The sequence below is a fragment of the Athene noctua genome, chromosome 9, assembly GCF_965140245.1.
Source record: "Athene noctua chromosome 9, bAthNoc1.hap1.1, whole genome shotgun sequence".
Taxonomy (NCBI): Eukaryota; Metazoa; Chordata; class Aves; order Strigiformes; family Strigidae; genus Athene; species Athene noctua.
The window spans coordinates 1,774,189-1,801,032 of NC_134045.1; the positions used below are offsets into that span (position 1 = coordinate 1,774,189).

The window sequence follows — 26,844 nt, forward strand, 5'->3', positions numbered from 1 at the left end:
GCCAACGGCCGCGCCGCGCGGGGGGGGCGGCGCCTGTTGCCGTGGCGGCACGGCGGGGGCGGGGCACGGCGGGGGCGGGGCACGGCGGGGGCGGGGCACGGCGGGGGCGGGGCCGGCCTGGTAGACCTGGCCTCCCCGCGCTGCGCCGGGGCAGCCCCGGAGGAGCGGCTGTCGCCGGGACCGGCCTCTGCCGCCGGGACCGGAGCCCGCGGGGACTCCGCTGGGTCCTACAGGCTCCCGCCTGCCTCCCCCGGGCGGCAAAGCTGCTGCGGGCGGAAAGCGGGGAGGGGGGGTGTCGGTGTCATCCAGAACCACGAGGCAGGGGGGATAAACAAAATAAAACACGCACACCCCCACCAAGAGAAAATCTGAACCCACCCGCGAAACCAACAGCTGAAGCCGCGCAGCGCCCGGCAGCGCCTGGGGGGGACGGGGAGGGTCAGGGTAGCCCCCAAACCCCCACCGCACCCCCACATCCCACCACTCCCCCTCCCACTGCCCCCATACCCAGTTCCCCCATATTTTAAGTGCCCCCCCTCACGCTGTCATTGTTCCCCCCACCCCCATTTTGGGTGTCTTCCTCTTGCATTTTGGGGTCCCCCCCACCGTACCAAGCACAGGTTGCCACGCTGCAGCCGCGCTCTGTCCAGGTCCTGACAATTGTCTTGGGGGGGCCGGGTGATACAGAGAAATTATTAGTTGTTTTGAGATTTATTTACTTACAGAAAACTGCTTAGCAACTTATTTACTTGCTTATAGCTAGTTATAGTATTTTTTCAATATTGCTAAGAATCCTGCTTGCCCAGACTGTTCTGTGGAATTTTACCAAGGACTGCTGTGTTCATCAAAACAAAGCAGTTCACTGAAAATCTACCAAGGACTACAATGTCCAGCAAAATATTATACTTTTGGCCTTGAGGAAGAGGTGGCTCTAACTAGTTGGAATTTTGCTGATGAGTAAAGATAGCCATATACGGATGGTAGAAGTTCTATTGGTTCTCTTAGATAAGACGGAAAGTAAATCGTCTGAAAAACACTCTTGTTATTCAAGAAATTGGCCAAGAGAATCTGTGCATGCTCCGGGGAAAAAACAAAGTGAGAAAGACTACGAGCCTTCCTCCCAAAGCCCCCGGAGACGCCCACCAGGAGGCAATGGGCAGGTGCAAAGATGACATGAACTGTAGACATCGGCCTTTCTAACTAACCCAGCCTCACTCATGCATATGGATGTGTGTGTTACGCAATCCAATGAATATGGATATCCACACTCTACCAGTTTTTGGTAAAATGTGCGGTGGGTGTGCAAGCTTTGTGGAGAAATCCCCCTGCACCCCAGCGCCGGAGTAAACAGACCTCCTGGGTAACTCTGTTCGAGTTGTAGAGTCTTTTTTCCACGAATCACTGCCTTGGGCAGATGTGGGGGGGCTCTCTGGGGGCTGCCCCGACCCCCCTACTGCCCCCCAGGGACGCTGGGCAACATTCCACAAATCAGTCCGGGCAAGCAGGATTCTTAGCAATATTAAAAAAAATACTAAAAGTAATACTATAACTTGCTATAAATAAGTAAATAAATCTCAAAACAATAATCATTTCTCTGTATCACTTTGTGGAGAAATCCCCTTGCACCCCGGCCAGAGTAAACATGCCTCTTTATAACTCTATTTGAGTTGTAGAGTCTTTTTTCTGCTAATCAACACACCATGGAGGCCACAGTCCAGCGGAAAGGTAGAAAGAATGATTCCGACTCTAAAAAGGCAAATTAGTAAAATAAGTCAAGAAACTACTTTAAAATGGTCTCAGGCACTTCCATTGGCACTGTTGCAAATCAGGGTAAAACCAAAAAGTGGCAGATTATGTCCTGATCTTTGGGGTGCCAACCCTTTCTGGGGGTTACATGGCCAGGGCCCTGGTCCTGAGCCCTTCTCACAGCCCCGTTTCTGCTTCAGTCCTGCCCTGAGCAGTAAGGCTGGCAGTCATAAACTGGGGCACAGCCCAGCCCCGCAGCAACGGCGGTGTTTGTCTGGGCTGGTGTTGGACACCCGCATCTGTCACCCCCTGGGCGAGGCGCTGGCCGACAGGCTGTGAGCTGGGTGGCCCCGAGCCCCAGGCTGAAAGCCACGGTGCAGCCGGGGAGCAGCAGAGCTCACCGCCCCGCCTCCCTGATGTCTCTAGGAAATTGTCTTCTCTGCTCATTCTGACCTTGTAAATAGAAGAATGACAGGGGCAGTTTCTGATTTCTCTTGCCATGAAAAAAAGGAACCAGGAGATAAGGGAGTGAGTTTCTCCAACTTTGCATGAACAGTGGGTGCCTGGCTAACAGCTCTACCTTTGAAGAGCAGCTAAAGGATTGTTAAGAGGGGAACATCCTGTCCCAGAAGATGCCAGATGCTTGGATGATTGTCTGAGAAGCATGAATTCAGCAAGAATCAGAAATAACTGGGGGGAAAGGCAAAGGTGGCGGGGGGGGGGGGGGGGGGGGGCGGGGGGGAGACTGTGACTACTCATTCAATTAATGACCAGAAAGAATTGCCCCCCCCACGCCTGTAAGGACCATGTGTGCTAATTTACACAGCAAGCGAGGGTAATTTAACTATAACTAACCAACAGCAGATGGAATAGTAATTACGGACCCATGAGTGTAATCTTAGACAGGTTTTTACTAATCATGTAACAAGATAAATACGCAGCAGTTCCTTTGTGTAGCATGCCAGCTTTGTGGAATTGAACCTAGCCCCCATCTTTGCACAAATACGGATTAAACTGATTCAGCTCCGTGTGTAAGATTCCCTTTTTTGCACACAGGGTAATGAACACTGAAGGACAACAAAAGCCCTGTAAGAGTTAACAGAAAAACACACTACTCCTATTAGTGTAGTAACTCAAGGTGCTGGGGGTCTCCCGGGGGCTCTGGGGGCGGGGCTGCCCGGTGCCTGTGCCCAGGGGGTCTGTCTCCTCCCCCTCCCCTCCCCAGCTCTCACATTACTCCTGGGCCTGCGCTGGCCGGGCCTGGCTCCAGCTGACCGGGAGCGCACACACACACCCCCCAGGCATCCAGCGGGCAGGAGAAACCCCGACCCCTGCCCAGGGGCCTCACTCCTCACGGGTGACCCCAGTACTGACCTCAGCCGGGCCGCAGCTGGAGCAGAGGCTGCACCTCCCGGGAGCCAACATGGCCACCCGGCAGCCCAGGACTGCAGCTCCCAGCATGCCCCGGGAGCCAACATGGCCGCCCGGCAGCCCAGGCCTGCAGCTCCCAGCATGCCCCGGGAGCCAACATGGCCGCCCGGCAGCCCAGGACTGCAGCTCCCAGCATGCCCCGGGAGCCAACATGGCCGCCCGGCAGCCCAGGCCTGCAGCTCCCAGCATGCCCCGGGGCGCCGGTTCCCGCGGTCTGACCCTGCGGGGACACCGTCCCCCGGCCCGGCCCCGCCCCCCAGCCCCATGGCCGCCTCCCCGGGCTGCTCCGGCCGGTGGAGCAGGGGAGAGGCGGGGGAAGAGTTGAAGGACAAGAGGAAGGAGAAAAAGAAGAAGAAGGAGGGACAGAGCGGCGGAGAGAGGTGGGACGGGCGTTGGGCTGGCCGGAGAGGGACGGGCGGCGGGCAGAGGGATGGGAACGGGCAGTGGGACGAGGAGAGTGGGGGGAGCTGGGCAGGGAGTGGGGGAAGGAGAAATACTGGTGAGGAGCCGGGCAGAGGGGCAGAGCGGGAGGAGGGTGGAGGGGAAGGGGACAGCGGGTGCAGGAAGAAAGAGTGATGAGCCTCAGGACGGAGGGTCAGCGAGAGCAGAAGGGCAGGAAGGAGGACAGAGGGACGGACAGACACAGGCTGGGCGAGTGAGCGGGCCGGGGGGCGAGAGACAGCAAAGGAACCAGGAGAGTGGAGTGACAGAGACGTGGGACGGGGAGCAGAAGAGAGGGATGGAGGGGAAAGGGTGAGAGGGAAGAGCAAGGGAGAGGCAGGGGCACAGAGCACAGCACGGAGCAAGAGAAGATGGAAACTGTCCCTAGAGACTGAGAAACAGGGTGTGGGTCAGGACAAGGGGCAGAGAAGGACAGAACAGCGATGGCCTCCGGGATGGAGATGGAGGAAGAGCAGAAGGGGATGGGGAGCAGGACAGAGGCCCAGAGAGAAGGCCCAGGCAGCTGAGCAGGGGAGAAAGGCAAGAGAGCGGGGCCAGGCTGCAGGAGAGCAGGACATGGAGACAGAAAAAAAGAGGAGAGGGAGAAGGAGGTGTGGAGAAATGAAAAAGTAGCAACAGGCTATAGGACAGACAGGGAGGAATGAGAAACTGCAGACAGGGAGTCAGACAGAGAAAGAAAAAGACAAAATAGCGATGGGCTAAAGACAGAGACGGAGGAACTAAAAAATGGGGGCAGGGATCCGGACAGGCAGCGATGGGGAGAGACCAGAAAGAGCAATTATGAGTGAGTGCCCCCATTTCTCGAGCGCTTCCCCTGAACTGCATTACTGGGAGCCTCAGGAAGGTGCTGCCTGCCAAAGCCCTGCCCTGGGCCCAGTCCTGTGCACTAATATTGGGGCCAATCATCATGCTGCAAAGTGGCCAGGGCCAGGGAAAAAAAGCCCAGCTGGGGGAAGAAAAATTGCCCATTTTTTTTTTCCTTTGTCTGCTTGTTTGTTTTGTTTTTTAAAAAGTATGATGTAAGCTCTAAATACAGTCTGAAAAGGAAAAAGGAACCAGGCGTACCAGGCTGGTCACATTTAAAGGCCGAACCCATTGAACAGCTGCACAAACCATCGCTCGCTCTCGCTGCGCACATTCCACCCCCTGCCTGCGTCTTGAGTGTTCCCCGGCAACAGCACCACCAGGCAGCTCAAAAACCCATACTGCCTGCAAAAACTTGAGCACAGCTTAATTCTGTGAAATTTGCCCTCTTTCTAGGCCGCTGGTTAGAGACTCCTCTGTCAAGAGACGGCTCAGGTCCACGCCAGGGCTGGCGGTGCTGCTTTCCGGGTCCCGTGATGGTGATGGGCGGAGGGGCAGGTTGCCGTGTCCCAGGACCGGGTACGTGGGTGGGACTCCAGGGTCACCCCTGCCTTTTCCTCGCAGCAGAGCCCCAGCTGGTGCCAGCCCTATGCTGCAGCCCCGGAAAAGAGCTCTGGAGAAAGGAAAGAGCTCTTTCCCCGGAGGCAAGAGCTCTGGCTGGATGCCATCCTCAGGTGAGCCCCGCTGCAGTAGCAAACCTCTGGCGCCAGCGTGGCCGTCAGTGGGATGCTCCAGCTGAGCTGAAAGGGAGCTCGAGAGCTGGGGGAGAGGTACCCCCACTGCTGGGGCAGCTGCGGGGCAGCGCTGGCCGACTTACTCAGCTTTAATTGTTGGTAAAGTGACACTGAGCCAATCCTGCTGCCACCACTTGCTCCTTTTGTGCCTGGATTTCTTCTGCTGTAAATGGTGCTGGAGGGGCTGCAGGGGAGACAGCAAAGCCAGGTTCAGTGATACAGAGCTCCTCCTTTGTCCATTCCCTGTGCATGGGCAAAGGAGTAGAGCCCAGGAGATGCAGGTGATCCCACTGCCCTCGACTGGTCTACTCATGGAAGTCTTGGACCTCGGTGGATCTGGAAGTGTCTTCGTTGTTCCAGCTGGGTCAAGGCAGTGACTCTGCTTTCTAGCATGGACCATCAGAGGAGTTTCTCCCACTTGGCCTTTGTTCTCTTTTCTAGCCGGTGATGTTAACTGCCTCGACCGTCAAGGCTTTGCTTCAGTGCCAGGCAAAAGTAAGCAGTGGCTACATTTCTCCTCCTTGGCATTGTGTATGGGCGGGAGGGTCGGCCTTTCTGGGATGGGAAGCCATCAAGACACAGGCCTCTTCCTCCCTGGAGGAGGTGGGGCGGAAACCTCCAGTGCCGGGGTGAGAGCACAGAGGGGCAGGCTGTGTTCCCTGTGCTCACGCCGGTGCCCTGTGCCCGGCTGTGGCTGTTCTGGCCCACGCAGCAGCCGAGAAGGGTGCTGGGGCAGGGCCCTGTGGGGCAGGTCCCGAGGAGCTGGGTGCAGCGCAGGCCTGGGGAGCAAACACCCCCATGGTGGACGGAGCCCACGACTCCCTCCTGGGGGTCAGGGCCCTGAACTGCACGTCTGTGGGGTGAGAGGCGATCATCTTCGTTTACCTGTGGGCAGAAGGAGTACCACTTTCATACAGAAAGTAATCTGGGATGGATTTATTTTTTTTCTTCCCACCTGGCCAGAGTATCCCACATCACTGTCCTCAGACTCCAAGGCACAGAGAAGATCTCAGGAGAGCCCTGGCCGAGGAGCAAGTGCGGGAGCAGCTGGAGCCAAAAGCACCTGAGCCTGAGGAGGTCAGAGCACACGCTGCTGTGCAGACAGGTGGAATGCTGTAAAGGTCTTGATTTCATGGCCAACTCAAAGCCCATCGATCCAGATACACCTGGAACAGGCAGTTCATGGTGCAGTTGGGAGCATCCCCTTGGGTGGCGGTTCTCTAGCCATTGCCCTTATAACATCTTGGAATTCACTGCTTTGAATGTTAACAAACAGGGTGAATTAGGGTGGCCTTTCCAGAGGTTAACTGACCTTTCTTCAGGTTTCAGTGCACAACCTGGCACACAAGCCAGGGCTTCTTTCTTTGTTTTTTCCAGATGCTCATCAGATGTGGCCTGAGGTCTGTGACCGGTGCCACTGCTGGGCCCTGCTGAGCCTGCTGCCCAGCGGCACTGAGGCTCCTCTCCGTTGGCACAGAACTAGGTGGTCTGCAGTGGGAGTTTTGTTCTCTTACCACCTGACTAATGTAGATTGTGTTGTGTTCTCTGTAGCTCTTCTTTTCTGAGCAGGGTCTTTTAGCTGTCTTGTAGTGGACAGGTACCATTCAGACCAAGTGCCCACATTTCAGATGTGGTGTCACCTCCAGGGCAGTTCTGACAGGGGGAGGAAGAGAGCTGCGTGTTCTTCACGGTGAGACCCGGTGCTCTGGGCTGCAGTGTCTGACATCTGCTGAGTGACGCCTGCTGCCAGGAGTCCATCCTGAGGAGGGCAGCAGGGCTGGCAGAGCACACGGTGTCAGAGGGTCAGCAGTCATGACCACGTCCCTCTTCAGTTGGGCTGTAGGTTTTTGCCATCTTACTTCACAGGAGTCACTCTGCAGCACGGTGTTGGGATGTAGTTTGTCCTACTGAATCAAAAGGCAGAGTCATGACTTCTGAAGCTCAACAGAGCCCAACACGTGTCTTTCCTTATGCTTTTGCTTTCCAGAGTTGTGTTCTGATGAGCCTGGGGACCACGGAATAAAGGTGGAGATGGTGTGTCAGGCAGACGTGCCCCTTGAGCGACCACCCGCTTTGGTGCCCCTTGAGCGACCACCCGCTTTGGTGCCCCTTGAGCGACCACCCGCTTTGGTGCCCCTTGAGCGACCACCCGCTTTGGTGCCCCTTGAGCGACCACCCGCTTTGGTGCCCCTTGAGCGACCACCCGCTTTGGTGCCCCTTGAGCGACCACCCGCTTTGGTGCCCCTTGAGCGACCACCCGCTTTGGTGCCCCTTGAGCGACCACCCGCTTTGGTGCCCCTTGAGCGACCACCCGCTTTGGTGCCCCTTGAGCGACCACCCGCTTTGGTGCCCCTTGAGCGACCACCCGCTTTGGTGCCCCTTGAGCGACCACCCGCTTTGGTGCCCCTTGAGCGACCACCCGCTTTGGTGCCCCTTGAGCGACCACCCGCTTTGGTGCCCCTTGAGCGACCACCCGCTTTGGTGCCCCTTGAGCGACCACCCGCTTTGGTGCCCCTTGAGCGACCACCCGCTTTGGTGCCCCTTGAGCGACCACCCGCTTTGCTCTGCAGCCTGGCAGAAGAAGGAGGAGCCATGGCCTGGCAAGCTGAAGGAGGAGAGGCAAAGCCAGGCTCACAAACCCTGTAGCAAAACAACCCATATCTGCAGTTTCTGGGGCAAACCAAGGCAGTAGACTGTTTCTTTGAAGCAGCTGTGCTCTGGGACTTTGCCTTGTTAGATGGCTCATCAAGAGGACAAGCCTGAGAGCAAGCTTTTTCCGTACCTCATACAGTTGTAAGTCAAGCAGTTAGCTTAGCTGTGTTCATGATGGTAACACTCTAAACAAATACTTGCAAGGCTCTGAAATTCAAAAATTCATCCTCCTACCTTATAACCTAAGTGGCAGCGCAATGCGGCCGTGATTTCCAAGTAGTCAATGGATGATAGGAGTAATTCCCCATCAGCAGTAAGCTGGAAAGGTATACCTGTATTATTCATTGTAACTCAACCTTATACATTTTTTTTTCACTCTTTCCTTATAAGGATATACAGAATATCCTGTTTGTTACAACAAACAGGGTAGAAAATAGGAATGCTGGAAAGTGCAGAAAATCCTGGAGCGCTTTCCACTTGCCCCATGCTAACTGTCATCTTTATTTGCAGTCCCAGTAACGCCATGTGTCTGGAGATCAGGGCATGCTGAGGCAGCAGGAAAGGCTTAGTCTGGCCACTCACAAGACACTTGCCTTTCAGATCTACCACAAAGAAAGCCAGTACCTCGAGGAGGAAGTTCCCCTCCAGCCCGTGGGGGTTTTGCTGCTGGCCAGGCTGAACGCACGCCTGCTCTCCAGCACTTCCTCCTGGGAATGCTTTTTGCAGAAGTAGAGGCTGGAGGGACCAGATGCTGCACAGACTCGTGTCCTCGGTCGTTCTGTTGTTTGAGTTGTTCTTCCAGGTCAGAGAAGTGGCAGCTGAAGTCTGAATGTTTGACAGGTGGCATTCTCTTGGCAGGAACCGTGCGAAGGCCGGCAGACACCGCCGCTGCAGGCCCAGGAGGAGCCCTCCGCGCCGTCGGCACCGTGGGCATTTGATGAGCAGGTCTCGGCCGAGCTGTTTGACTCGGCCTTGCACATCACGAGTGAGAGCGACTCTTCTAATTGACCCCACTGAGAGAGGTTTGTGTTATTTTTTCTTTCTCATATGTGCATATAGCAATGTAGCAGGCAGAACAGACATAAACCAGACTTGACAGTCCCATTCTATGGTATTATGTGCTCAAAGGAACCTTTTTGTATTCCTTTACAATTTTAGCTAGGTGTGGGAGAGAGGCAAGTCGACATCGGCCTGTCAGCTCTGCGCAGCCCCTGAGAAGCAGCAAGGCTTTGATGAGAAACAGGCCTTGGGAGAAAGATCAGAAACTGCTGAGTTGTGCCCGGGTGGCAGGGAAAAACAACAGACGGCGGCAACACTGAGCTGTGGGAAAATCCTGAACTGTGGGAAGTTACCGCCGTGTGAACAGCGCCTGAGCGAGCAGGGGATTGGTCTGCACAGCCCCTGTGAGAGTGGTCCTGTGCTGATAGAGAAAAGGCTGAGAGCTGTCGAATTGTTGATTTGCTAATTGTGGAGTAAAAGATTTAACCATAGCATAAATATGTCCTATTGTAATAATAAAGGGTCTTTGCTTTTGCACTTCATGGAGAGTCTGTGTCTCAGTTGCCACAGCTAGGAGAAGGGAGAAATGCATGTCCAGTCCCTGTTCCAATAAATAAACCTCAATGAAGAAAATAAACCCAAATCCAGCATCTGGATGAGCAGCTAGATCGACTTTGCCCAAAACTTTAGATTGTAGAGCTTAGTTTTCTCAGGTGTTGGCTGCAGGGGTTGGGTAGGGGTCTCCTGATGGAGGCGGGAGCTGTGGGAAATTCAGGCCTGTTGGGATCCCACCATGTAGCAGCGGGTAGTGACGACAGGCAGGTGTCCTAAAGGGGGTGGATTTACGGAGGAGCTGGAGAGGGCCACAATAAGCTGAGAGGCTGGGAACCCCGTTTCTTCCTCCGGTTCTTACTGCTGGATGCGTGTCCCAGGCGGCGCGATGGGGAGATGATGTGCAGCCTCCTGCCCGTTCAAAGTTAAATGTGGTCCTGCAAATCCCAGGTGGATCCCTTCCCCAGTGAAGCAGACAGCAGAAGGGAGCTTTCCTTGGGCTGCTTCTGCATGGACCCTGATGCCCTTGGTGTAGTGTGAAACACTCACCCCGGTCCCTGGAGAGGAGCCAGGCGCCGAGCTGTTCAGCACTTTTAAAGCCGGCCTGCTCCTAGGGCAAGCCCAGGAACAAGCGTTTCCCACAGCTGAGAAGCTTTGCTGGTTGAGACAGGGATTGCCCAAGTGAGGTGGCAGACAGGGGGAGTGCTGCTTCCAAAATGCTCCCTTTGGAGCCATGGGCCTGGCATCCGTTCATAAATCCAGCCTCCAGCCACTGCAAGGCGTACATCGCTTCCCCAAGGCGCTTGAAATGTATTGCCATCCATTTCTCTTCAAGCAGAACACACAGTAGTGCCAGGTATAGGAAAAGTCTTCTGAGGTGACCCTACGTGCTTCCTTAGAAAAGATAAGTGTCTGTTCTGCGTAAGAGAAGTCTGTAGGTGGATTTACACATCAGTTTTCTAAAGCTCTTACGCAGGTTGAGTATCATGTTATACGACTATTTCTTGAACCTCCAGATTCAATGTTCCTGATAAGGTTGGTGTAGCAAAGTAGCATCTTTCCACCTCTTATTGAAAGAGCCTTTTTGTTTGAAGAGGAAGATATGTTGCCCAGACTGTTCCCTTCTACTCTGTGAACATCCATTCCCCCTGACAAAGGTCATTTCAGGCTGAGGAGAGACAATTGATGGGAGCCAGTTTTAAGGTGGTGTTAGAACAGCTCAAACTGTGTATAGAAGCACAGAAAAATATTTAGGTTGAGCTGATTTCTGTATGAAGAATCTCCTAAAGGTCTATAAAGCAGGAAACAAAAATTCTTGTTCTTGTCTGTTCCAGCATCTGCCTGTAGCTGCTCTATAAATCCATGAATTGAAAACAATTAAGAAACACCCAAGCTGAGAGAATCGTGATATACAGAATCTACATGACGGCTCTCAGCCACTCTCGGGAATTAGTTTGTAGTGTCTGTGTTTAGAGAAGAGCTTGAATCGTTGATTTCACCGCAAACACAAGTCACATTCTGTATTTATTTTGGGATCTGCATATATAATTTGCATTAATGCAGTTCCCATTACTACCAAAACAACAGTACATAGATGGGATCAGAAAACTGCTTCATGAGCTAAATTTTGACTATTTGATAACAAACCTTCTTCCAAAGTGAGAAGAGTAAGCAAGCTAGATGAGCGAAAATCAAGAGAAAGAATTAGTTTAGATCAGACAACCAGCAGTATGAACTGAGGGGCAAGAGTAAAATCAAGTTTAGATCTAAAGGCAGGGAAGCAGGATCCACACTGCAGTTCTTCGCCGAAGTTGTCTGTCTGGTTTTGAGCTGGAAGTCTCCTCGCCCAGCAGGTTTGAACCACTGACGGAGACTCACACTGGAAGTTTTGCTCCACGTCTGCCCTGACGGCATCTTTGCCAGCTGCCCCAGTTCCCCGCTCTTACCGTGAGCTGTGATTAACCGCTCTGTCTGATGAGGGAGCACAGGCAGGCGGTGGGGGGGCGTCTGCCCACGAGTGGGGAGCGACGGCTTCACCGGGCAGCGCAGAGGGATGGGGAGGGGCTGCCTGTTGGTACCCTCTGGGTTGGCGATGCCGGGCATTGCTGTGCTCCATTTCTCACCGTCATTCTGGGAGCGCAGCTCCCGCCGCAGCACTTGATGGCTGAAGAGTATCGAAAATAAGAGGGGGCGGTTGGATGCTGCAATCCGAGATCCACAGCAGAGAGCGTGCCAGGCAGGAGCACAGCCCAGCCTGTCCCCAGGAGATGCAAAGGAGTGCCTGTCTCCCAGGCTGGGCACCTACTTGTCATCCTGGGTGTGCCCACGTGCGGCCATCGGCTTCACTCTGAACTGGAGCCAGACCTTCTCTGTCAGTGCAGGCAACCTGCATGTCTCATTCCTTGGAAATATGGCCTCTGCTAGTGCTACCCCCTGTTTTGTGTCACAGCTGAGCAGTTAGAGCTTGGGGGAAATATCCAAGTTCAGTGCCCTCCTTAGACCCAAGGAGTTCAAATCCACCCCTCTCCTAAGAGTTCCTGAACCACAGACCCGCGGAGCATCCTCAGCTTCCTCCACTGACTGCAGACCTCATGGTACTGGAGAGTCGGAGACATGGGCAGAGGGAGAGCGTGTGGGAGCAGCTCCTGCCACCCAAGGAGCAGAGCAGTCCGTGTGGAGGAGAGGGCTGGGTCCTGTTCCTTGCTCCCGGGATTATATTCTCCTTTACCCAGTTACTGTTTAATGCAAAATAGCGACATAGCGCTGAGGGATCTGGTGTAGTTGGGATCTGTCAGTGCTAGGTTAACGGTTGGACTGGATGATCTTCAAGGGCTTTTCCAACCTAGCTGATTCTGTGAAAATATGTAGTAAATCCACGTCAAGAGTCTCATGGATAGTCATAGTAAATGAGTAATAAGTCAAAGGCCAGGAACTAGAGCCCAAACCCAGCTGCGGGCATGACACTGTGGATCGAGTATGCTTCCCACTGGGAGACTTTGCCCTCAGAATGGGTAATTTTTAGGGGTATTAGCTGAAGAAAAGCCTGAAATGCTAAAGCAAGACTTCATCACTTCTTTGCAGCTTCTTTTTCTTACGTTTGTCAGTGCACGTGAGCAGTGTGGTTTTCTCTCCTAGTGTAGAAAACCCATCTTGCAGGAACAACCCCATATTAAATAGAAGAGAAGCGGCAGTAGTGATTCCTGGAAATATATGGCTTATGCTGGTAAAGACTGGAACTGGAGATGTAGCTGTGAGTTAAAGGTTTTAAGAGGAATTAAGATAAATCTCTTAAAAATACAGGTCCTTTCAATAGTGGGCATTACAACTTACAATTACTTTGCCAGCTGCTTCTAATGGCTTTGCTGGCACATTTTACACATTCGGGCGCTCTCTCTGCCCCTGGGGTCTCTAAATAAAGCCATCTGCAGAGACAGCGTGCCACTTACTCCTCTGGTTGCTGCACTGGAGTGGAGAAGATAGATGTTCGTATTTCAGTCTCTTTGCCGTATGCCAGGATGCTTTTGAAGGCGAGGAAGCTCAACAAATTAAGTGCTTTATGTTTTTAGGACAAGCTGTCTGTGTCAGCACTGGTTCACTTACAGCTCTGTTTCAGTGCGTGACTCTATGCAAAACCTAGCATCAAGACTGACATGTAGGTATGTCTATATAGAAAGATGTTTGTGCACGAAGAAGATGAGTAAGTTAAATTCTGTGTTTTCTGTACCTTGGTGGTTAGGAAACAATGGTGAAGTTGCAAATAAGGAAGACTTACACAAAAAAGATAAAATTTTAATAAGCTCGCATGCATCTTGAGTTTTGGGAATCCAGTTGTGCTGCTGCCAGCGCTGGGGCTGTTGTCTCCGACTGACCAACAGCCCGACCCCAGCGGACAGTGGAGGGGCCCTGGGCTGGGGGTTCTCTCCAGCATGGCCCCTCCTCTCCTGCCCTGGGGAGCCCAGCGCAGGACGGAGCGGAGGGAAGGACCCTCCCTCTCTCCACCTGCTGGCAATGCCTCTTGCCTTGGGCTTCCCCGCTGGCTCCAGCTGGACTTGGTGCCGCTGCTCACCACCCCTGGGCTTGGCTCTTCAGGCACTTTCTACCCACCTCCCCCTCTCCTCAGCCAGCCCACGCTGCTTCAGCGTCTCCACAGGGCTGTTCTGGCAAACGCTGCGGAAAGCCTTCCTCACGGCGGGGTGGACAGTGGCCACCACACTCCTCTCGTCTCCCCAGCCGGTCATTTCACCACGGAAGGTTATTAGGTGGGGCGAGCAGGCTTTCTCCTGCTGGACCCCTGCTGTCTCCTAGTGCCAATGACCATCGTTCCTCCGTGTTTCCAGGCCATGCTGTGGCATTCCCAGCACCTCCATCAACACAGGATCCCCTTTTCTTATCCATTATAATAATACGTTCAGGGTACCTGGTCCTATCTAAAACTGCTATGGAAATGCTTGTGTGCTCGGCCTTAACTCAGGCGTGTTATTTTCCAAGCCTCTCCAAGAACGTGACTGTGAACACTATAGTAACTATTGAACAAGATGTGCGGGCTTTGTCCTCATCAGTCTGTATGAGAGGGGAGAAGCAGCTGTGGTAATTCCCCCCCATGCTTGCTGGGCCGCCTGGTGCTTGGTGTGATTCCAACCCCTCTCCTGGGCCACACACCAGCCGAGGGTGGTGTGGATTGTAAATGGCAGGGGACTAAAGCCTGCAGCTCATCGAGGATGAACTGGAGTTCACTGCCCATTGGCCAGGATCCTGCAGCCACTCATCATGATGGTGCCGGGGACACACACACAGAATGTCAGAGGGGGGGGTCTTGGGAGGAACCAGGCACCTGGGGAGTCCCCAGCTGAAGTGCTAAGGCTTGGACAACCGGCCCAAGCCAGAGTCAACCTATAGATGAATCCTGTACATTTTATACCCAATAACAATTGCGCTAGTAGGTGTTGTACTCAGTTATAACAACGCACTTATGCTGATGTAAAAAGTGATAAAGCATGGAAGTACTGAAGCCTGAACAACAGGCCCCAAGCCAAAGCTGCTAACTTAGTGTGTAGTCATGAACACAGTATGTAAACTCGCTAGTGAGAGACGCAGCTTAGACAGAATATAGTCAGCAGTGAGGGGAAAATGTTTCCCATTTTCCTTTCTCAGCCTTCTGCAAGGCCGAGAACCCAGGTATCTGGCCTTGTAAAAACTCCCTTGGTTTCCCCCCTGAGCCCTGGCCAGGCTTTGGGTGGAATCCAACAGGAGGATGAAACCAGAAATTTCCCGCTCAGAACAGAGGTGCCAGCTGTTCTGGCCTGTCGATCTCTGGTATCTAAGGGTCGGCCCGTTTGCAGCGACTCTGGCAGCCTCAGCTACGGGTGGAGGCACCGCGTAGGATTTCCCCCTTGCCGGGACAGGCTCTGCAAACCCTCGCTGTGACCGGGGCTGCCCAGCCACTGCGGGGCTGGGGGATGGTAACGTGTGCGAGGGGTGATGTGTTTTTCTTAATCTCCATTCTCTCTCTCGTGTAGTAATGATTTAATGCATTACCCTGTTTTTTCCTGTTTGCTGCTTTAAGTGCACTATTCTGCTTTTTCTTACTGCGTGTTTTCTGTATTACACTGTTACATTGGTTATCGCCAGTAAAATACGCCTGCTCTTTTCACTCTGGTGTCGGAGTGTAATTGGTATCCGTAATCAGCAGAACACCAGCCCCACTCTGAGGGGACCCAGGTGTCTGGGGGGGTATCCTGGTGTGTGTGGGGGTCACCGGAGTGGAGGTTGGTCACAGTGGTGGGGTATTGGAGGCTGTTGGGGTTGTGTGCCATCACCCCCATCTCAATGGATCCTGGCCATTTGTCCACCAGCTTGTCAATGCAGTCCCGGGGCAGGTCATGGGGGGGTGTAAGGGGACCCTCCCAAAACCCCCCAGGAGCCCCTGCTGGCTCCCAAGATCCGCACCCCCTGTGTGCTCTACAGCAACCCCATTATCCTGTGGGGCACCCAGTTGCCCCCAGGACACCCAGTATGTCCCCAGGGCACTCTCAGTGTCACCGAAGAGCCGGGATAGAAACTTATCGACACCAATGTGATGCAGATAAGCAGACATTTCTTTATTGACGGCCGGGTGCGCGGGTGAGTGCTCTCACCAACAACGCACACCAGTCACAAGAATCATACAGTTTATGTGTTATTCACCCATACATATTCATTAAGTATTCATACATAAACACAAGAATTCCTGGAAATCATTATCATACTTCCCTCCTACTTCCGATTCTGCGCACTAAAGCTTAGAAATCTCTAGAAATGAGTCTGGGGTGTGGTTTGGGTCGGTGGCCCATGAGTCGGTGGTCGCGATCTCCCCCTGCCGGAATTACCCATTACCTAGTTTCACTGTTCCTTGGCAGAGATCTGTAAACTGTGACAGTTCATTCTCCCCAGTTCTCATTAATCTCGAGTTGTGGTACATCTGAGACCTTATCCAATGTATTCTAGGTAATAAATTACTTCTGTGTCTAGACATCTCTAACGACTTCAAACAGAATTATTTTCAATTCTAAATCTAATTCCCTAAGCAGTATGTAGGTGTACCTAGTAAATGATTACTGACCAATTCTTCGGCCTTGGTACAGGGCTATACAGAGGCGTTTGTAGTAGCATTGGTTGCTGGTTAGATGTGCAAAATGCAAGATAGATGTAAACATGTAACCCTACTAAAATATTTCTGTATTCATACTGGAATCAAACATTATTAATTCTGATTGGTGGCAAATCAGTGACATCAGGTCCTCAGTGTTCTCCCCAAGCCCTGCCCCCAACCCTGGGTACCTCCTAAGACCCCTATAATTCACGAAGACACCCCCAGAACCCCTGTGATACCCCTCGGGACATCTATGAAACACCAGGAGCACTCAGGACCCCCATCTGACCTCCCAGAACCACTCTAAGTTCCCCTCGGGAGCACATAACACCCCCAGGATCCTTCCAAGGGCCCCCAGGACCCTTCTAAAGACCCTCCCAGCACCCCTTGACACCGTCTATGACCCGCCCAGGACCCCTGGGATGCTGCCGAAGACCCCCATAAGTGCCCACATGACCCCCCCCAAGCCTCGCTGTCTTGCGCCCATTGCTCAGCTTGGCAAGGGCCCCGCACATCTCATGGAACAGCAGCGCCTCATTGGACAGCAGCGCCCCTGGACCCGCCCATGCCACTCCTGAATAGGCCATGCCCCCTCCGGGGCCACGCCCCCCGGAGGTGCCACACCCTCAAGAGAACTCCCTTTCTCGTCACTATGGCAAGGGAGAGTGGGGAAAGCCCCGCCCCAAGGTGGGACACACCCCTGGAGAGGCCACACCCCTACAGGGGAAAGCTGCGCCCCCCTCAGAGGCCCCCTCAGCCACAGCTCAATAATAATGGGCGGGGCTCTGGGGCTGTCCCCACCCACCAACAGGCCACACCCTCTGAGCCGCTCCACCCACTGGGGAGAGATCCCACAGCTGCAGGTGGAGACAGGCCACGCCCCAGCACAGCAGACCCCGCCCCAGGAAGGCTCCACCCAGGAGGCTTTAACCCATGAGGGGTTAAGGGAGAAATGGGGCAGAAATGGGGGGAATGGGGTCCCGGGTCACCGGGGCAGTGGTCGAGCAAAGGCCGAGGGCAGCCATGGAGCCAGGGCCCGGCAGGACCAGGACCCCATCACCGCGGAGGGGCTCACGGCCGGCCCTGCTCCCCCACGTCCATGGCGTTGTGAGGGGGTGACATCATACTGGGGTGGTTCCAGAACCACCGGGCAGGGTTTCCAGGGTGATGCTGGGGGGCCACAACAACGCTCCACAGCACCACAGGGAGAAGCACCTGGCACTGCCTTGGGCTGCAGCAGGGGTGACAGCTCAGCGCCCGCCGGCTCTTCGTCCTCACGCCCGGAGAGGCAGGTGAGGGAGATGGCTTCCCCCAGCTTCAGCGATCGCTGCCTGGAGGGGAAGGGCTGTGACGTGGTCATCAGCGTGGACGGTGTCGAGTTTGAGGCTCACGAGACCATCCTATGTAGCTGCAGCGACTATTTCAGGTCGGTGCTGGACGCAGGAGGGGATGGGGACAGACGGCAGCTCCTGGCCTGGCTCACAGCGCCTGGGGGTATCTCCAGCGCTCCCACCAGCACTAAACTCTCACCCAGCAGTTCCCCTGGTCCTGGTCCCTCCCTGAGCACCAGAACTCACCCCCAGCCCAGCACCTACCAGCAGCTCCGAGGCAGTGCCTGACGAGCCCCGAGGCGGTGCAGGGCTGGCAGCGTGGCTGGCCGGGCTCACCTGCCCTCGGTGCCAGGAGGTTTTCCTGCCCCATAGGCCGTTACCCGCTGCTGCTCTTGCTGAAGCGAGGGGACCCTCGCCCTGTCGCTCTCTGGCCGCAGCTCGAGGCTGTGGCTCCTTTTTACAGCCCCAGCTCCTCAAACGGGCACTAACCCCCTGCCCGGCCTCCCGGCATGGCTACTGCGGGTGCCCACGCTGGTGCCCAGGGAAGGCAGCCCAGGGGATCAAGGGGCCTGGGCTTAACCCAGCAAAGCTGGTTTTCACCCCCTCCCCCCCCGCTGCTTTGGTTTTGCAGGGCTTTGTTCAGCAGCGGGTGGAACAGCGCCGAGAAGCCAGTATATAAAATCTCCGGCACTTCACCTGACATGATGAGCCTCATCATCAACTATGCCTACACCGGGACAGTGCCGGTCACGGTCGACAATGTGCAGAGTTTGCTCATCGCAGCAGACCAGTTCAATGTCATGGGCATCGTTGGGCTGTGCTGTGAGTTCCTCAAATCCCAGCTCTGCTTGGAAAACTGCATCGGCATCTGGAGGCTCACAGGGTATTACTTCTGTCCCGACCTGCGAGACGCAGCCGACACGTTCATCCTCCGACACTTCGCAGAGGTGACCCGGGTGTCCACGGAGCTGCTCGACCTCTCCATCCCCGAGCTCAGTCTCCTCGTCGAGCAGGCCGAGCGCGGCGGGACACGAGACGACGCCGTCTGCGAGGCTGTCGACAGATGGGTCGCTCACAACCTGCCCAGACGCCAGCAGCACCACGCAGCCTGGCAGCAGCCACAGCGCGGCTACCCTGCGCGTGGGTGACGCAGCAGCAAGCCAAGACAACATCTTTCCCCCTGTTTCTTCTCTACTTTGATAAATTTTACCTCTTCAACCTACACTTAAACATGACATGATAAGTCCGTATGGTGGTTTCTGTTGTGTGGGTTTTTTTCCCTTCTACAAATAAGCTAGAACACACCCCATGAGAGGAATAATTGCTTGGAGGTTTGGTAGGTTGTTCCTGTGTATGAAGCCAATTTGTGCCGTGACGAGCCGCCCCTTCCACTAACAGGTTACAGCCATTTCTCCAGGGGTGCCTCCGGTAGCAATCGCAGCAATCCTCACTGCACACAGCCTGCGCTTTCTCCTGAAAAGCCCGTGGAGTAACACCGGGAAAACAGGATGATAGGGGCTTGAACGCTCCTCACTGGCTGAGAATCTGGTTGCAGTTTCAAGAGATCGCCTGTATTGCCTTTTTTTGGAGTATTTACAAACCCATGAATCTCCAGTGTCACCGTCATTCCAACCCAGCGAGAGGCCCCACTGCCGGCCCTCGGAGAAAGCCAGAGCCGGGACCAAACCCAGCTCCAGTCAGCCCAGGAGATCACAACAGACCCAGATGCAGAATTACACGCAGACCTGGCAAACCCATCACTGCCCCTTCAGAGAACTGCAGGATGGTTTGTGTTGGAAGGGACCTTAAAGATCATCCAGTCCCACACCCTGCCCCGGGCAGGGACACCTTCCACCAGCCCAGGTTGCCCAAAGCCCCGTCCAGCCTGGCCTTGAACCCTTCCAGGGAGGGGGCAGCCACAGCTGCTCTGGGCAGCCTGTGCCAGGGCCTCACCGCCCTCACAGGGAAGAATTTCTTCCTCAGATCTAATCTAAATCTCCCCTCTCTCAGTTTAAAACCATTACCCTTATCCTATCCCTACCCCCTGATCAAGAGTCCCTCCCCCCTTTCCTGCAGCCCCTTTCAGCCCTGGGGGGCCGCTCTAGGGTCTCCCCGGAGCCTTCTCTTCTCCAGCTGAACCCCTCCTCTCTCAGCCTGTCCTCACAGGGGGGTGCTCCAGCCCCCCGAGCATCTTTGAGGCCTCCTCTGGACCTTCTTGAGCTGAGGGACCCCTTCTGGGGGCCCAGAGCTGGACACAGCACTGCAGGGGGGTCTCACCAGAGCTGAGCAGGGGAGAGAATCCCCTCTCTTGACCTGCTGGCCACAATTCTCTTGATGCAGCTCAGGACACGGTTGGCTTTCTGGGCTGCAAATGCACCGTGCTGGCTCATAGTCACTGTCTATGACAAGCTCAGTTTCTTACATGAAATGTGTCTTTAAGTCATTTCATCTTTCTATAGTCATTTCCCCAGAAAAAACCTTACTGTCCTTTATAAAGTGCTTTGAATTCTATGGATGAGAAGGACTGTATGAAAAGAGTCAGATTTTAATCACTATTGTTACTATTAACCTAACATGATGATTTGTCAAATTATGAGTTTAATGACACATACTTTTCAAAAGTAAGTAGTGATGCTGGCAGAAAAGCCCTATACACTACTTTCTACAGTTGGTCATATTGACAAAAACAAGGCTTGTTTAATACAGAAATGTTCCTGATAAATTCCGGAACTTCCTGACAGAGCAAAAGCTGTGTATAATCCCTTCATGAGGAGCAGAAGAGCAACCCAGGACGGACACTACCCAATTCAAAAGCTGATACGATTCAGGGGTCACCCATCACGAGCGTGGAAACACGTCCGACACGTTTTCCCTGCAGGAGCTCCATGAGCACAGACGGCACCAAGAACCTCTTCCACTGCTTTCAGCACGTGGAGAAAGAAACACACAGATTCGGATAAACCCCATCGGCAGCCCGGCTGTTCAGGAAAAGCCCGGCGGCCAAACTCGGTGTCAAGAGAAACAATGTCCTGAGGCAGCCAGAGCGTGAGTGCGGACGTTAAAAACTGCTGCTATGAACCACTCCGGTGTGAAATCCCGTCGATGGACAGCCTGGGACTGGTTTCATCATGCTGTGCTTGTGCCACCTCGAAGAAAGTAGCTGAGACTTGGTAAAACCAAGGGAGGAGGTGTTGCTTTCACAGTTAAGTTGCTGAATTTGGTAAGATACATGGACCTTCGGTCCCCTTAATACGTGAGCAGAGCAAATTTTTACCCTTACTGAATCAAACTGTACACACCACACTGCTTTATCCCTCGAGCTCAGTTTCTGACTAAGTCATGTTCACCACGAAGTGCAGCCCACTTTTTCATTCACATTTGCAGTGGGATATAGCAAATATGAATTCTGGCCACACTTGGTTGCCCTTTTCATGTCTAAAACCTCACTGAAATGCACAGCATGACTGCAAGGTGTTCTACTTCTAACAATATGTATTTTGTTGTACGAAAATTGAATCACAATCAGAGGTAGACAATATTTGGGAAAAAAATGGAGTACACGATCAACGCTGTAGAAAAAAAAATCCAGAAGAGCTGTAAAAGTCAAAAGTGACAACATCTTCCTTTTTCTGGTAAGGATATTTAATTATTAATCCACATAACAAAAATAGTGAATGTTAAAGAGCCTTCTGCTTTGGCAAACTTTAGTTTATATTTGGTTAAAATCCCTATTTTTCCTGTAACATTTCCTTTGAGAGGTTCTCAAGGTACCTCATAACATGCCTGTGAAATACATCACTTCTCTCCCTTACAGATGAGAAAATCAAGCAAAGCGTAATTAATTCATCCTTCTAAAGCTTCAGTCATCCCTAACACAGAGATCAAAGATTCTGGGAGTGAGGGAGCGAAACAGAGAAGCGATGTTAACCCCAGTCTCCAAATCTCCTGGTGAATCAGGGATAAACCTCCTTGCAGCGTGCTAAGGAACCGATTTCAGATTAATCTCTCAAACACGGCCACCCCTCGCCAGGCTGCAGGCAGAAGGATGTGCCACCAAGACAGACGAGGTGCTGCCGTCCGACGGTGTCACTGGCCCTGCCACTTGCAATCCACTGACAAAATGGTACTGAACTGCTGACCTAAGTCTGCAGAGAGGGAACGGAGGTTGTATGAGGCAGAGCTGGGACTGAGAATAAGATTGGATCACAGTGTGAAAAATCTGTTCCTTCCCAATTACTGAGCTTCTCCGATAAGCTGGAGGTTAAAAACAATCCTGCCAAATCACTGATGATTTCCTCAAATATACAGAGAACTCGAGGCTGAAGTGTCTATTTTGCTTGACGAGCAAAGCAGACACGCTGAGAGGGAAGGAGTGAAATACATTAACTACAGACTGAGTGAGAGGGCATCAGAAAACATTCTGATTTTTCAGAAAACCTTCTTTATGATCCCCAAAGTGTATGCAAGGCAGTTAGGGGGAATCTTTGGAATTATGGGGAATCTTTGACTGGCTTCTCTTGCCAAAAACAACTGGAGGTTGACAAAAAGTCAGCCCTATGGTGGGCCTGCCCCATCAGCACACACACAAACGTTTATTACCCCAAGGAAACAAGTCCCCCACCCTCAGAAACCTGAAGGATGTGGGTTTAGCAGCCACTACATCCAAAGGCTGTGGTTAGGAACTGTAAGCGAGGCATAGCCAAGACACCAACCAAATGCAATAAAATCACAGAGCAGTAAAAATTCAGCTTTGGTCTAGAAAAAAGCCCACCACTATTCTGCATGGTATCACTAACGTTCAAAATAACGTTTGAAGGCTTCACCAGATGCCAGATTTCTTTATCATCACGCACGATGTACAACACTTCCCATCTTAAAAGCACACACCGACGTGAAGGGATGTTGCCTGCAGGAAATGCGACCAGGGACCCAGCACATTGCCTGCAGCGCCAAAAAGCAGCAGTAACACGGGATGGGAACAGCTGGCCCAGGAGCAGCCCTGCAGGAACAGCCCGGGAGCTGCAGGGAATCAGAAGCTGGATGCACACCCTGTCTCATAAAATGACAGCAAAGGTCCCCGGGGCGTCCGAGCCGGAGCAGAGCCTCCGAGGCACGAGCGGCCGCCCCTCCGCTCTGCCCAGCACCGAGGAGGCTGCTGGGCACTCGGCTCCACGGGAGCCAGCTCACGGGCTGATCCACCAGCAACCGAGAAAGTGCAAGTTTGGAGCCAACGGAGCCGTCCAGTCTTGGGAGGAGCTGGGGTCTGCATTTCTGCAGCAGAGGACCAAAGCGGCGGAACACAGCACAAAGCCAGGAAGCTGAGGAGCAGCAGCTCTGCTGAACGTCGGCCCTGAGCAAGGTGGGAAACAGCAGATTTCAACAGCAGCAGGGATGCTCCGGGTTAGAGCTCAGGGAAAACTGTCCAGTGTAAAGGCTGATAAAGCGCTGGCAGAGGGTGCTTACAGGAGAGGTGGGGACTTTTTAAGAAGATTAAACAAACACCTTGTAAGAAGAACACGAGCAGATCTGACCCTGCCTGAGGCCAGGAGGCCAGACGAGGCAAGAGCCCACGGCCCCGGCCGAGCCCACGGAGCTGCGTGTGGCAGCCCTGAGCCTCCCCACGGGGCCCTGCAGAGACACTGCACAAGGACAGAGCTCACCCCGCTGCCCTGGGACAGTACGGCAGACACACGCCCAGGAGACCTCCGCGTACAAGGACAAAATTCTACAGCCACTGAACAAATCTCAAAGCTGAATGAACTGTTTGTCTCCCTCTCCCTTCAGAATTCCTACACACACACACACACAGAGTTTTAATATAACTCCAAGAATTTGAAATATGGGTAAAAATATCTTCTCACAGCTATTATCTCCATACTACAGGTTTGACAGTGAACTCTGTACAGTGCCTTAAAGCTCCAGAATAACTTGTCATCAGCTCCATCCACATTTCTCCTCTTATGAGCCTTCCCCACCCTGCTCCTACTTCCTTATTTTCTTTCTTCTTCTTTTTTTTTTGTTTTTTTTCCTACACTATGGAATTATCGCAAAAAGCAAGATGAACAAAGATGATTAGATGAAGGTCACAAGCTGAAGTATGCGAGTTTTGGTATCAGCAGAGTTAAATACATCAGGGAGGAATGAGATATATTGACAGCTGAAAGGTTTATTCATTTGCAAATTTTCTGCTAGATCCACTTTTGAGAAAGTCAGAATGTAATAAACAGTCATTCTCTGCAGGGTTATGGATGAGAAAAAAGAAGAGTTCTAAGTAGTATTGATTTGGGGTGAAGTGGCAGAACGTGACAATCAATAGAGTTTAGTCAGATAAATAGGAATCACACCAGTCATGACAGGATTGTTACAGGAGTCAAAATCTGGTATTAGCTTGACCTGTACTGCAGTTTTGTGTTCTTAAATAATTAACCATCAAAACAGGAAGGCAACTTTAGCCGATCTGTATATCCCTAGTAATACAAATAGGTACCAAATACCGGGTACCAGTACTTCAGCTTCTTAGAAAGAACAGTGAGAGTCTAGACAGTCTGAAGTGCAAGTTTACTTAAGTGAAAACAGTCATCTGACAAAGAAACAACAAAACAGTCAGCAGCACAGTCCTTGGAATAGCTTCCTTTGTGGAAGCCCGAGCACTGTGTTCAGATATCTACCATACTTAGCCATGAAAGTACCAAAATACTCCATGTGTTACGTAGGCTATATTGAGTAAAAATAGTAGTAGAAATGTCACCTGAAAGCAGTTTCTAAGATTTTGTGTGATTTAGGAGCCCTGTGACAGAAAGAAAAAAAAAAAGAAAAGAAAAAAAAACCAAAAGAAAAAGGTGTTAATTGCCAGAATTTGCTTTAAGATAATCTTGAAAATGCTGCAATATTTTAGGAAATATTTATTACAGTTGAAAACTTGCTGAGGTTCCACATGCTCACTGATCTGTATCGGCATGCTACTCATCATGTCACGAATCAGACATGCAGCCACTGATACAGTTAACAAACAATCCATACTTCAAAGTGTCCCATGAGCAGGGGCAATTCAAAGGCGGCTGTGGAATTTATGTGCAAGTAGAAAGGCTCACGCTTCCCCCACCGCTAGAACACCACCAGCCCCGCGAACACAGCCGCTCCTGAGGGTGGGGAAGGCCAAGGAAACCCTTTAGATTACCACACAGTAATTTCTTCATCCATTTACCTCGAAGAACATACTACGAGGCGAGTTATGCGTTTTTGAAGGCCCCTCCGCTGTTACAGCACACATTCCTCATTCCCAAACATTCACCACTCTCCCCGTTGTTTCTGCAATGTTTCCAGCTGAAGGATCAGAAAGCCAATCGGCCTGGTTCATTGTCAGTGCTGGAACAGCAGTGCCATTCTTTCTTATCCCCACATGTAGGTATTCGTTTGATCTTCGATGCTAGCAGCACCTGTCCTCTCATTTCAGGGCAGCATTACAACACGAGGAGAGGCTGCCATCCAACCAGAAACAGAGGGTGCAGTGACAAGACAGCACTAAGCAGACATATCTAAATCAACCCCCCAAACAAGGACATGCTTATAAGCACAACGCAGGGGCGTCCAGAATTTCTAGGCTGTTGCCTGAAATCTCTGCAGCAATTCCTGCAGTAATATGCCCAAAGTTTGCATGCAGAGCCACATAAATTCAGGGGGTTTGGCTTGCAAATGCTTCAGTGGGTACCAGGATGCTGCTGCACTGTTAGTTCAAGATGCTCTGTAGCTCATCGGTCTGCAGGGAGAGGCGCTCGGAAGACCTCGCGATGTACGGGAAGAATAGGGAACCAATCAAACATGCCAAAGAAGAATGTTACCAAAACACAGCCATGCTTAAGGTGGATGCCTTTAAGGAGCATATATAAAGCAATTGCGCAGCTAATAAGTTGAACAAGTAGTCAACCCACATATTGGCGTCTGTGCTTTTGTTCCCGCGAAGGTTTTAACCTCCTGCAAGGGTTAGCGGTGATCTGAGTGCCACACGTCTGTGGATTGGCAGGTAGAAAAAGACAGCTGATGCCTTACCACAACAAATGGTGACCCCGACGTGATGGCAGTGGTGATTTCGGTGTGTGGACCGGTGGCGGTCGGCGGCACACGGCAGGAGGTGACGGAGCTCCACGCAGGACGGGAGACTCCACGGCGCGCCATGGAGGCCACAATCAAGGTACTTAAAACATGGGGAATGCAATATAAGACTTCCATGAAGTTGAGCGCTTTAAGAGCTATGCTACAAAGATTATTAAAGCTCGGCATTTTGGCCGAGCCGATGGATTGCATGAAGTCAGAGCTCTGGCCTCTGATAAAAGCTGATTTAACAGAGCAGGCAAAATTGGGAAATCCAGAGCACTTGGTGACTTGGGATAAGGCAAATGCATTGATGAAAGCCACCCAAGCCGAACAACATGCATCTAAGGATGCACACAGGGGACTGCAACGCTTCTCAGAGGAGACTACTCAGTCGGAGGAGTCCGCGGGGTCCAGCAGCGGTCGGGGCGCGCAGTATGGAGATGGCAACGGCAGCCCGGGGCCTCCCCGAGCCCCTGCGCCACGGAGCGGCCGCCTGCGGATGAGCCCGGCACCGCGCTCGGCCCGGCCCCCCGCACCCCCCCCCCCCACCCCGACAAAAGCAGCAGGTTTTTTCACGGAGAAGGTGCTGACGCTGTCATGCAGCACAGGCTTTATATGTTCTTAATGGAGTCTTCGTATTTGTAATATTTGTCATTCTATGTTGTGTCAGTAAGGAGTGTGGGGGACTTGTTGGTGTGGTTGTGTGATTGTTCTGCGTGTGTGAGACGCAGCCCAGCTGCAGCTGCGGAGTCATCGGTGCTGCTGTCTGTTCGGGCTCAGTGTTACATGTAAAATGCCTCCTCTAGCGGGAGGCAGCAATTCTGTGTTGATTGTTGTCTTGAATTTAGGTGCGTGCTCTGCGGGGAGAGTGCACCACTGAACCATCTGCCTGACGGAAATATTCTTGAAAGATCATCTACCACCTGACAGGGGTTGGTTTTTTTACCAGGGGTCGTAGATGCTGGTTATAAAGAGAAAAATCAAAACTATGGTCTGTACCCCTGTGCTCTGTAACAAAACGGTCAAAAATTGTTCAGCTTGTTAATTTTACTGTGGCTCCCCCTACTACTATGCCGAGAAGCCGCGATGACTCGGGATTTGGATCAGCAGGTACCCCTTAAATATTTTTGGACTCAGACAGTGACACAAGGTTAACTTCTGGTAAAATGTACTCTCGTTAAAGCTAAAAAATCTGTCGAGCTGACAGGCATTTTAGATACTGGTGCAGATGTGACCATAATATCTGTGAGCAGTCTGGCTGTTAGCTCTGGTACCTCAAATGCTTTTCAGGGTTGGTGTCATGCTGTAACAATTCAAAGCAAGGATCTCATTCATGTAAGAGGCCCAGAAAATT

The 26,844-nt window shown here is 52.6% G+C and overlaps 1 protein-coding gene across 1 annotated transcript in view; it reads right to left on the minus strand.

Moving 5' to 3' along the window:
- Window positions 1-10,603: 10,603 nt before the first annotated feature.
- The window catches only part of LOC141963909 (hydrocephalus-inducing protein homolog), a 126,207-nt gene continuing 109,966 nt past the window's right edge, over window positions 10,604-26,844 (minus strand). Inside the window, 2 exon segments of the mRNA XM_074913645.1 lie at window positions 10,604-10,608; window positions 11,387-11,641. Coding sequence (XP_074769746.1) covers window positions 10,604-10,608; window positions 11,387-11,641 — 260 coding nt within the window.